At 31.9% G+C, this 12,668-nt stretch overlaps 1 protein-coding gene across 1 annotated transcript; it reads right to left on the minus strand.

The window, feature by feature from the left end:
• Positions 1-5,055: 5,055 nt before the first annotated feature.
• On the minus strand, positions 5,056-12,276 carry LOC119605617 (putative uncharacterized protein DDB_G0282133; the record flags this gene model as incomplete). Its single annotated transcript, XM_037958830.1, has 2 exons — positions 12,237-12,276; positions 5,056-6,141 (listed from the first exon to the last, which is right to left on the minus strand). A coding segment is annotated over exon 2 (856 nt), but the record flags the coding sequence as incomplete, so codon positions are not given.
• Positions 12,277-12,668: the final 392 nt, after the last annotated feature.

A 12,668-nucleotide genomic window follows, 5' to 3' on the forward strand; every position in this document is an offset into this window, starting at 1 on the left:
CATGTTTCTAGGTTAAATTTTATAGAAAACTCAAAAAGTACCAGTCGAAAGACGAAAAAGTACCAAATAGTCCCCTTTTATAGATTCTCATTTACTAAGGGCTCTACATGCTTAATTTTATGTTTCTAGGTTAAATTTTATAGAAAACTCAAAAAGTACCAGTCGAAGGACGAAAAAGTACCAAAAAGTCCCCTTTTATAGATTCTCATTAACTAAGGCCTCCGCATGCTTAATTTCATGTTTCTAGGTTAAATTTTATAGAAAACTCAAAAAGTACCAGTCGAAGGACGAAAAAGTACCAAAAAGTCCCCTTTTATAGATTCTCATTTACTCCGGGCTCTACATGCTTAATTTCATGTTTCTAGGTTAAATTTTATAGAAAACTCAAAAAGTACCAGTCGAAGGACGAAAAAGTACCAAAAAGTCCCCTTTTATAGATTCTCATTTACTCCGGTCTCTACATGTTTAATTTCATGTTTCTAGGTTCAATATTATAGAAAATTCAAAAAGTACCTTTTGAAGAACGAAAAAGTACCAAAAAGTCCCATTTTATAGATTCTCATTTACTCCGAGCTCTACATGCTTAATTTCATGTTTCTAGGTTTAATTTTAAAGAAAACTCAAAAAAGTACCTGTGTAGAACGAAAAAGTAGCGAAAAGTCCCTTTATTATTAATTTCATGTTTCTATTTCAATATCATAGAAAACTCAAAAAGGACCAGTTGGAGAATGAAAAGTACCAAAAAATATCACTTGATACCGGGGTTCCAAATAACACCCCATTAGGATATTTAGTGTTTCTAAATTTAAAAATTTTATCGAAATTGGATCATTGTGGTTGAATAAAATCAAATTTCCCGTTTTTACCCCTTTTGGTACTTTTTTCTTCCCCATTAACGAAATAAAAATTCTATTCCAAAAATTTGCAACATCGTAGTGGGAGCTCGTTTTTATACCCTCCACCACCATCAGTGGTGATAGAGGGTATATATAACTTTGTCATTCCGTGTGTAACACCAAGAAATATTCATCTGAGACCCAACAAAGTATATATATTCTGGGTCCTTATGAAATTCTGAGTCGATTTACCTATGTCCGTCTGTCCGTCCGTCCGTCCGTCCGTCCGTCTGTCTGTCTGTCTGTGTAAAACACGCTCACGTTAAAACGAAGCAATATAATTTAACCAAATTCACCCAAAACATTCATTATTATCCGGTACAGTTTGGTATTGAAAATGAGCAAAATCGGTTCACATTGGGAAAAGTTATGTATCAAAATTTAAAACAACCTCGAAAAAAATAAGCATTTTTTACACATTCTGATGTAATTTTCTCGAAAACTATGCAAGATAATTTCATGAAAGTCATCATACGTTCGTTTCTACACAAGATATTTATTTCTGCTGAAAATTGCCAGCATCGGTCCATAATTTCATATACCTCCCATACAAAAGTGCATATTCCCGGAAAATGAGTTTTTTTGTTAATAACTTTCGTCAGAATGTCGATATCTGCACAAAATTTTACAAATTAAAATCTTATGTTAATAGAATTCATTGAGAGAAAAAATTTTCTGGATCGGTCCATAATTGGACATAGCTCCCATACAAGGTCCCCTCCCGAAAATCACTTAAACGCGCATAACTCATTACTAAATTAAGATATCCATATAAAATTTGAAATAAGTATTGCTCATATGCACAGAAATATTACTGTGAAAGTTTTTTCCGATCGGTCCATAATTGGTCATAGCTCCCATACAAGGACCCTTCCCGAAAATCACTTAAACGTGCATAACTCATTACTGAATTAAGATATCCACATAAAATTTGGAATAAGTATTACTCATATACACAGAAATATTACTGTGAAATTTTTTTTCCGATCGGTCCATAATTGATCATAGCTCCCATACAAGGTCCCCTCCCGAAAATCACTTAAACGCACATAACTCATTACTAAATCAAGATATCCATATAAAATTTGGTACAAGTATTGCTCACATATACAGAAACATTACTATGAAATTTTTTTCCGATCGGTCCATAATTGGTCATAGCTCCCATACGAGGTCCCCTCCCGAAAATCACTTAAACACACATAACTCATTACTAAATTAAGATATCCATATAAAATTTGGAATAAGTATTACTCATATGCACAGAAATATTACTTGGAAATTTTTTTCCGATCGGTCCATAATTGGTCATAGCTCCCATACAAGGTCCCTTCCCGAAAATCACTTAAACACACATAACTCATTACTAAATTAAAATATCCATATAAAATTTGGTACATGTTTTGCTCTCACATATATAAATATTACTATGAAATTTTTTTCCGATCGGTCCATAATTGGTCATAGCTCCGTACAAGGTCCTTTTACGAAAATCTCTTAAACTCACATTACTCATTACCAAATAAAGCTATTGATACACAATTTGGCACAAATATTAGTTTTGTATACAAAAATTATATTTCAAGATTTTTTCACGATCGGTTCATAACATGGGTGCGGTCGGTCCTATACATGTTTCCCTTCAGAAAATAACATAAATACTCATAACTTATTACAAAATTAAATAAATCTTGGGATTTTTTCTATTTAAGACATGAGAAAACTTATTTCTACAAATATTTGATCAATTAGAAAAGTATTAATATGTAAGTAGCTGGTGGAGGTTATCTAAGATTCGGCTTAGCCGAATATAGCACTCTAACTTGTTATGTATTCATATGTATAAGTTAATAAACCAAAAACAATGTTTTATGAAAAAAGTACCAAAAATAGGTACAATTTTAACCCCTTAAATGTCCGAATATCCAAAAAGTACAAAATTCATATTTTTATTTTTTCGTTAAGTTATGAAGGAGTCAAAAATATTTTTTGAATGAGCACTGGTTTAAAAGAAACATGGGGTGCGAAAAAAGTACCAAAATACAGTTTTTACCCGTTTATTCCCTAAAGGGGCCGAATTTTAAAAAAGTACCAGACACCTGTCCGTTTATTTTTTAAATGAACGGCGAGAAGCTTTAAACTGTTTTTGTATCTTTTCTAGTTTAGGAGATATAAGGTTACCGAATTTACCCGTTTTTACCCTTTTTTACCCCCTAAACATTCGTATTTCCAAAAATCCCGTCTTAGTGGATCTATTTGGCGGGAGACCAACCTCCTGTCCAAATTTCAGCTCTTTAGCTTCAACCGTTTAGGCTGTGCGATGATGAATCAGTCAGTGAATCAGTCAGTCAGTCAGTAACGTTAGAATTTTATATATATAGATTAATAAATATTAGGATGGCAAATGCAATCGGTACAAGAAAATTTTTTTAATTTTAATTATAATCACTTATTAAATCGAAAATATAATTTTCTAAGATTTTAAGACATATAATTGATACATTAATCTTGTGACGTTTATAGTAGGACGAAATAGGTTTTGTTTAAACCTCATTTATAGCCTCATGTACCATAATCACTAATATTAATACTGAGAATTCTCTAGAGTAAGACCCATGGATCGTTAAAGCACCCCGGGGATGTTACCGTGATTAACTTCAAATGTATCTTCAGTTTTCCATAGAATTTTGGAAACAGAGAGACATATAATCTGATACCAGGTGTACCCGTAGCCCACAGAATAGCGTTTATTCCTAAATGTATCGCATGAATGAAAGGAGTGCTTCTTTGTCCAGGTATATTCAGGGTTGTTTCTGTTCTTACATTGTGTTCTCTGTAAACAAGCACATGTCATTAACTGAACTAGAATTAAACTAGAACGGAACTAGAACTGAACTAGAACTGAACTAGAACTGAACTAGAACTGAACTAGAACTGAACTAGAACTGAACTAGAACTGAACTAGAACTGAACTAGAACTGAACTAGAACTGAACTAGAACTGAACTAGAACTGAACTAGAACTGAACTAGAACTGAACTAGAACTGAACTAGAACTGAACTAGAACTGAACTAGAACTGAACTAGAACTGAACTAGAACTGAACTAGAACTGAACTAGAACTGAACTAGAACTGAACTAGAACTGAACTAGAACTGAACTAGAACTAGAACTGAACTAGAACTGAACTAGAACTGAACTAGAACTGAACTAGAACTGAACTAGAACTGAACTAGAACTGAACTAGAACTGAACTAGAACTGAACTAGAACTGAACTAGAACTGAACTAGAACTGAACTAGAACTGAACTAGAACTGAACTAGAACTGAACTAGAACTGAACTAGAACTGAACTAGAACTGAACTAGAACTGAACTAGAACTGAACTAGAACTGAACTAGAACTGAACTAGAACTGAACTAGAACTGAACTAGAACTGAACTAGAACTGAACTAGAACTGAACTAGAACTGAACTAGAACTGAACTAGAACTGAACTAGAACTGAACTAGAACTGAACTAGAACTGAACTAGAACTAGAACTGAACTAGAACTTAACTAGATCTGAACTGGAACTGAACTAGAACTGAACTAGAACTTGTTCTTGCATTTAATTTTTTTACAAATAGTAAACTTCAAGTTATATTTAAAGCTTTTTTGTTTGTTTCTGCCAAAAAAAAAACTATGTCACCCTAATAACCAATATATGAAGTTTAACATGATTCCGAATAAAAGAAAACAAAACCTACACAATATAACCATATGAACAAACAACATGTGGGTTTCACTACGTATGATGATTTTCTAATAGAAAACTACCACCCACAGAGTTTTTTTGCGTTTAATGCTCTGGTAGAATCTTAATTTTTTTTTTGCTTTCATCTACTTCAATAATAAATTTAATCTTGATTTTTTTCCTCACAAGTTTTTTGTTTATTATAAATTTGTTTTACTGAAAATCTTTTCCAACAAAAAACACACACAAAAAACCGTAAACTGTAAGAAAGTATGAGTAGAGAGTAAAAAGTTGAGAAAAAAAAAGAACGAAGAAATTCTTATAATAACTTTAATCAATATTTATTGGTCAATTGTGAAAAAAAAAACATAAAAATTGTTTCCAAAAATATGAAAAAAATTGTAAGAAAAGCTTGTTCTACTTACAGTGTTTGCTCTTTTCAGCTGCCACTTGATGCGGTGTTTGTGCCAAAATGTTAAAAAGCATTAGAAACATTAAAATCCATTTTATAGAAGTTTTAGTAGTTGCTGATGTTATTGTTGTTGTTGTAAAGTTACAATAAAACTTATTCAAGTTGTTGGCAACATTTGCTACGGCTACTGTTGCTACAGTTATTGGTTGTGATAATGTTGTAGTTGCTGTTGGTTTAGCATCAGTACGAGTATGTCGAGTACTGGAACAAATTGTTGTTGAGTAGTTGTTGCTGGTGGTGCTGTTGTTGTTAGTAGTAGTAGGAGTAACAAATTTTGTTGTTGCAGCTAAAATTGAGGTTTGAGCAGCATGAGCACAATTGTTTGAATCTGCTGCTCTGCTAAAAGTAGAGTTTTGGTTTAGTTCAGCAATAGTTGTTTTAGCTGTTGTTGTTGTATTTGTTATTGCTGTAGTTTTATTTAAATATAATTTCATGTTTTTTAAATGGCAGTTACTGTTGTTGTTGTTCGTGTTGAATTTTATAGTTTGTGTTTGTTGTCGCTCATTGCTTTTCATTCTTATTTCATAATCATTGTCATCATCATTAACATGGCTGCCAACATAAACATAATCATTATCATACTCGCCAATCACTACACATTTCTCTCTACTTTGATAGTTTTCATTTCCACTTCCATTTTTATTATTATCATTTTCTTTTTGATATTTTTTTACCACCACCACTTCTTGGTCTTGTTTTAGCTGTTCGTTTTTACGTTTCAGCTTCATTTCGTTTTTATTATTTTTATTGTTATTAAATTCAAATGTTTTATCCGGTGGCCCTGGGCCACATGATGTTGGTTGTAACATGTTTTAAGTTTTTCTTCGTCTTCTCTATCTTGTTATTGCCTTGTCCTTGTTTGTATTCTTCTTCTACAGCTGCCTGCTTTAGCTACTGCTGCAGTTTGAGTTTTTTCCCTCACTTAGTTTTTATGCTTTGATGTTTTGTTGTTTTTTTTTATTATCGCTTCTCTTTTTTGTTTGTAGGTTTCTATTCATTGTTTAGCAATTAACCATGTTTTTCGTTTAGTTTAGTTTTCCTAAAAAGTATAAACGAGTTGGAGAAGAGAGAAAACTTCTTTTTAATATTAAATTTTATTTTAGAAAATTTGTTTCTTATAAAGAATATTAAATATTTGTTTTTTTTTTTTTATAGCTGCTGCAAATAGTAGTACAACAAAAAGCAATTAGATAAAATTAAAAAAATGTTATTGCAAAAAATTACTCAGGCGTATGAGTGATATTTAATTTTGAATTTTAGTTTTTTTGTTGATTACTCATACGCCTACAGTTTTTATATTGTATGCCTTATATCACAGTGAGACAGAATTGAAATTTGTGCTTTTTATAGATTTTCATTCACCCTAATTGTTTGTAGGTTCAATATTATAGAAAATTCAAAAATTAGGAATGGAAAAGGTATACAAAACATCTCCCCCGCAGATTCTTATTTAATAAAAGTTTCTTAAGAAAAACTAGGTTTTAGATTTATAACAAACTATTTATAATTTCATACTATATAGGCTTTTGTTGCAACTAAATTAAAAACCTGAGGAAAATTGAGGAACTACAACTTGATCCACTAATAGGAAAAAGTATGACAGAATTGTGCAGGATTTGTAAGCCAAAAAGGACGTGATTGAGGGGCAATTACAGGCACTAAAGGCTCTCCTCCGCCGTCAACTTTCTTGCAACCTAACAACAGCTCTCCAGCAAGGATTTTGCAAAATGCAAAGCACGGGCCATGTCCAAAAACAACCGTGACAATTCGAAAGCCGCCGCCACAGTCTGTTTCAGTCTTTTATAGATTTTTTAAGACAAATGCATAAAATCAACTATGGCTGATAGAGCTTTCTTGGGAATAAAGAACGGTTGTTACAGCTATCGCTGAAATAACAATCTCTAGCCGAGCAGGACGAAGAGAGGATCTAATTGAAGTGGGAACGGCTCAAATTACCACATGGTGGTGTCCCTTCTCACTTACTATTGAATTCCTATCTTCCTAAATGCTCTGTCCTTCCATATAGATTTTGCGACGGCCTGTTAGTTAGTTAGTTAGTTAGTTAGTTAGTTAGTTAGTTAGTTAGTTAGTTAGTTAGTTAGTTAGTTAGTTAGTTAGTTAGTTAATTAGTTAGTTAGTTAGTTAGTTAGTTAGTTAGTTAGTTAGTTAGTTAGTTAGTTAGTTAGTTAGTTAGTTAGTTAGTTAGTTAGTTAGTTAGTTAGTAGTAGTTAGTTAGTTAGTTAGTTAGTTAGTTAGTTAGTTAGTTAGTTAGTTAGTTAGTTAGTTAGTTAGTTAGTTAGTTAGTTAGTTAGTTAGTTAGTTAGTTAGTTAGTTAGTTAGTTAGTTAGTTAGTTAGTTAGTTAGTTAGTTAGTTAGTTAGTTAGTTAGTTAGTTAGTTAGTTAGTTAGTTAGTTAGTTAGTTAGTTAGTTAGTTAGTAGTTAGTTAGTTAGTTAGTTAGTTAGTTAGTTAGTTAGTTAGTTAGTTAGTTAGTTAGTTAGTTAGTTAGTTAGTTAGTTAGTTAGTAGTTAGTTAGTTAGTTAGTTATGTGATTTCTTGCGTGTTTTAACTCATACAACCGTATTCTCCGCTTAGTATTCGCAGTTAGTACTTCTTCTTTGGTCGAATTTTGTAATGGAACTACCATTTTATTGATTTTCTGAACCAATCTCTTGCTATCCTACTGTTCATTAAAATGACTTATAGACAAATCAATAGATTTTACCAGGGATAATTGAAAATCTCTGGTATTTCTTTCCACATTCAAAAAGGAAACAGAAAAAAAGTTCGATAAAACTTAAACTAAAACGACACAAACTTGTTGATGTTTACAAAAATCTAATGAAAAATCAATTAAAATCCAAGCAATTTTCTTTGCTGCATCTACATATTTCACCTTTTTGTTGTTGTAGCTGTAGTTTTTAAAAAATCGAACACACAAATACTATAAACATCCAAACGTATGAACAGCAATTGAAGTCAATTGAAGTTGGTGTTGCTGAAATATTAAATGAGGAAATGCGATAGACAAACTAAAATTTCAATATAATTGATTTTCATTTTCAATTTTAGGTTTTTTTATATTTTTTTTTTCTAATTTCCAAAAATGTTTCCCAAATAAACGAGTATAAAGACATAATGTTCACGTCGTTTATGGGTGTTTTGGCAAATGTTGTTTTTTTTTTTTCTAAAGATTAATGTTTTAAGGTTTAAATGAGCCAGTAAATGGGTGAAATATTTATTTATAGAGAAATACAACAAAGTCGAAATAAATGAATGATTATTTTTGGCAAACGGCAAAGATGCTCATACATACACACACATACTTATAGACAGTTGTCTATAGATGACTAATGAGACATTTGAAAGGAAATTGAAAATTTGTGGAAAAAACTATGTCTAAGGAAATAAAGAATTTGAAATTTTTGTTGAGATTGATATTGAATTTGTTTTAAATTTTTTGTTTTATAAAAAATTTAAAGAAAGTAATATTTATATAACTAAGAAAAATATAAATCTGCTAGATTTTCTTAAAGAAGGGAATAAATTATGATAATAATAATGTTGTCATATTCCTTGTGGAATATGTGGAAAACAAAACAAACACTACGTCCAGGATGACAGTCCAGTGAGAGTACATAGGCTACAAAAACAAAAGAGATTGAAATGATATTAGAAGATTCTAAACAAAGTTCTCGAATTTTTAACTTCTCGTATGAACATTTCACTCAAATAAACTTACGAACTTTCAAAATGTTTGCAGGGATATTAAATGAAGAAAAAATCCACAGAAAAATGTTTAAACAAACACATCTAGCCTTAGGCTAGATAATTGCTAAATCATGCTTGTCACTGTCTAATTTGATTTTATTAGACTACAGTAAATTTATTCTACAAAGTGTCTAACGACCAGCATGATATAGAAAACCCATTAATTAACCTTGCCTTGATAGCAGCAAAACTGCACAAAAATACCCAGAAAAAATACACGACTAATTAAATAAAAAAATATATAAATACAATAAAACTGAATTAAAACTGAAGTAGAACTAAAATAGAAAAGAATAAGAACAGAACTAGAAGGGAACTAGAACAGAAGTAGAACAGAACTAGAACAGAACAAGAACAGAACTAGAAAAGAACTAGAACAGAACTAGAACAGAACTAGAACAGAACTAGAACAGAACTAGAACAGAACTAGAACAGAACTAGAACAGAACTAGAAAAGAACTAGAACAGAACTAGAACAGAACTAGAACAGAACTAGAACAGAACTAGAACAGAACTAGAACAGAACTAGAACAGAACTAGAACAGAACTAGAACAGAACTAGAACAGAACTAGAACAGAACTAGAACAGAACTAGAACAGAAGTAGAACAGAACTAGAACAGAACTAGAACAGAACTAGAACAGAACTAGAACAGAACTAGAACAGAACTAGAACAGAACTAGAACAGAACTAGAACAGAACTAGAACAGAACTAGAACAGAACTAGAACAGAACTAGAACAGAACTAGAACAGAACTAGAACAGAACTAGAACAGAACTAGAACAGAACTAGAACAGAACTAGAACAGAACTAGAACAGAACTAGAACAGAACTAGAACAGAACTAGAACAGAACTAGAACAGAACTAGAACAGAACTAGAACAGAACTAGAACAGAACTAGAACAGAACTAGAACAGAACTAGAACAGAACTAGAACAGAACTAGAACAGAACTAGAACAGAACTAGAACAGAACAATAGAACTAAAACAGAACTAGAACTGAACTTATGTCTATATGAATAGGGACAGACATACTTATGTATGTACATATGTAGGTGCAACATGATAGCTGCAATGTACACTAGGTATATGAATGTACACAATTTTTAATATTCTACTCTTCCAGTTTCTACATTAATTTCGTTTCTCTGTGTTGTTTTCATTATTGGCTTGTTTATCAGCTATTTTTTGCATTTATTTTTATACATTTCCTGATTTGACCGGGAGCAACAACAGCAGCAGGTAAACCTATGATCTGTTATATATTTAAAGTGAGATTATTATGCTGCAAGAGTTCACATACGTAATTGTAATGTTATTTACTTAATTAACACGCAAATACTTATTTTCGCAAATAAAATGTTCAGAGAATATTAATATTTTGCGCATTGATAAATTTGCAAACAGGTATAAATAGGCACTTTCTCAGTTTAATAATGCGTATGAGAAATAAATAATCACTCATACGTTCAGTAACTGTAATATGTTTTATACGTTTTTCACTCGTATATACTTAACTTGTTGAAATGAACTAAAAATGAAATATTTAGCAGATAAAGCCACTTTATTTAAATGAAATTCATATACATTTTTAAGCTACTTAACTATTTTTCATCCCATAAAAGTTAAAAAGTCTTAATTCCCTTTGGCCAATTTCTTAATCATTTAACTAATAAATTTACCTCTATAAATAAAACACTACGGTAAAGGTATTTATAGTTTTGGCCAACAAAAATCATGGCATATAATCTATGGTTTAGGATGTTGCTTTATAGAACTCCTCCTCCAAAATACAAAAGTTAGAGATTGTGTGCATTTTCCGTAAAAGTCTAGTGATATATTTACTCTTTTCGCCATTTATATTCACCAACTATTATATCACCGAAAGCCAAATTTCAATTAAAATTAACTACAAAACAATAAAATAGAAACCTGCCAACAAATGCTAATACTATTCTACGGAAATGTATGGCAAGTTGGAAAAATAAAAGAACAACAACAACTAAAGCAACAACAGGAAAACGGCAACAACGCACAGCGAAAAGAGCGAGGAAGGAAGAGAGGGAAGCGAGGGAAAAGGGGGACAGGGGAGGGGAGGGAAAGAGGGGCAAGGGGGCAGCGAAGAGGGAAAGGGGCAAGGGAACGAAGGAACGAAACGAACGAACGAAGAACGAACGAACGAACGAACGAACGAACGAACGAACGAACGAACGAACGAACGAACGAAGAAAACGAACGAACGAACGAACGAACGAACGAAGAACGAAACGAACGAACGAACGAACGAACGAAACGAACGAACGAACGAAACGAACGAAAGAACGAAACGAACGAACGAAACGAACGAACGACGAACGAACTAACGAAAACGAACGAACGAACGAAACGAACGAACGAAAACGAACGAAAGAACGAACGAACGAACTAACGAACGAACGAACGAACGAACGAACGAAAAAACGAACGAAACGAACAAACGAACGAACGAACTAACGAACGAACGAAACGAACGAACGAACGAACGAAAACGAACTAAGAACTAACTAACTAACGAACTAACTAACTAACAAAAAACTAACTAACTAACTAACTAACTAACTAACTAACTAACGAACAACTAACTAACTAACTAACTAACTAACTAACGAACTAACTAACTAACGAACTAACTAACTAACTAACTAACTAACTAACTAACTAAGAACTAAAACTAACTAACTAACTAACTAACGAACTATAACTAACAACTAACTAACTAAATAACTAATAACTAACTAACTAACTAACTAACAACTAACTAACTACTAACTAACTAACTAACTAAAACTAACTAACTAACTAACTAACTAACTAACTAACTAACTAACTAAACTAACTAACTAACTAACTAACTAACTAACTAACTAAGTAACTATTGCCAAAGCTACAGAAATCTCCTTTAGTGAGTCTTTAGACGACTTTAGTGTTATGGGGGCATCAGGTCGACCCCTTGTTGATTCAACTTTTGATTGCTTTCACCATTGGCGGATTATCATTGGGTTTTATTCAATACTCAAGTGCTAGCTCGTGATTCGAAAAATTGCCATCTGAGTGTTCCTCTTGAAGGCCAATCTTTGGTTACAAAAGACTACCGTGAGTTTGGGACATTATATAAACTACATATGATAAGCATTTGGTCTACTTTTTTTTTTTTTGCAAATTCTGTTAACTGCTGCTTAACGAATCCTACCTTTTTGGTTGTATGTTGGGTTTAACATACAGGCATATTGTTTAAAATGACGAGTTATTGATTCAAATTAAGTATTTGGGAATGTTTCAAAACTGTAGTGTTTTTTTTTTTTTTAAATTTTATATAAATCATACCTTTTGATAAGCTCCATTACATGGCTTCAATATCTGATCTGAAATTCACATATAGAAAATTTGTAGTTAGTTAAGTTTAAGATAAATAAACGAAATTGTAAATAATTCAGAATATTTATAAAGAAAGCCTTATTTACTATAATATCTTAAGAAACTGTTAGTTGAGAAGTTTGGCAATTTGTTATAAAACGGTTCATAGTCCTATCCTAACTATGGTTTCACCTTAGGGAAGGGAGATTTGAATATGTTGGAAATTTGTATTACTGACGAATTAGAATTGACTAAGAGGGTATATTCCGAAAGATATACACTGATTCAAGTGCTTCATTGTCCTCTCCTAACTATGGTTTCACCTTAGGGAAGGGAGAGTTGAATATGCTGGGAATCTTGTATTACTGGCGAATTAGAATTTACTAAGAGGGTATATTCCGA

The sequence above is a fragment of the Lucilia sericata genome, unplaced genomic scaffold (genome assembly GCF_015586225.1).
Source record: "Lucilia sericata isolate MDLA Ls3-8-SP2 unplaced genomic scaffold, ASM1558622v1 Contig000502F_arrow, whole genome shotgun sequence".
NCBI classification, from domain to species: domain Eukaryota; kingdom Metazoa; phylum Arthropoda; class Insecta; order Diptera; family Calliphoridae; genus Lucilia; species Lucilia sericata.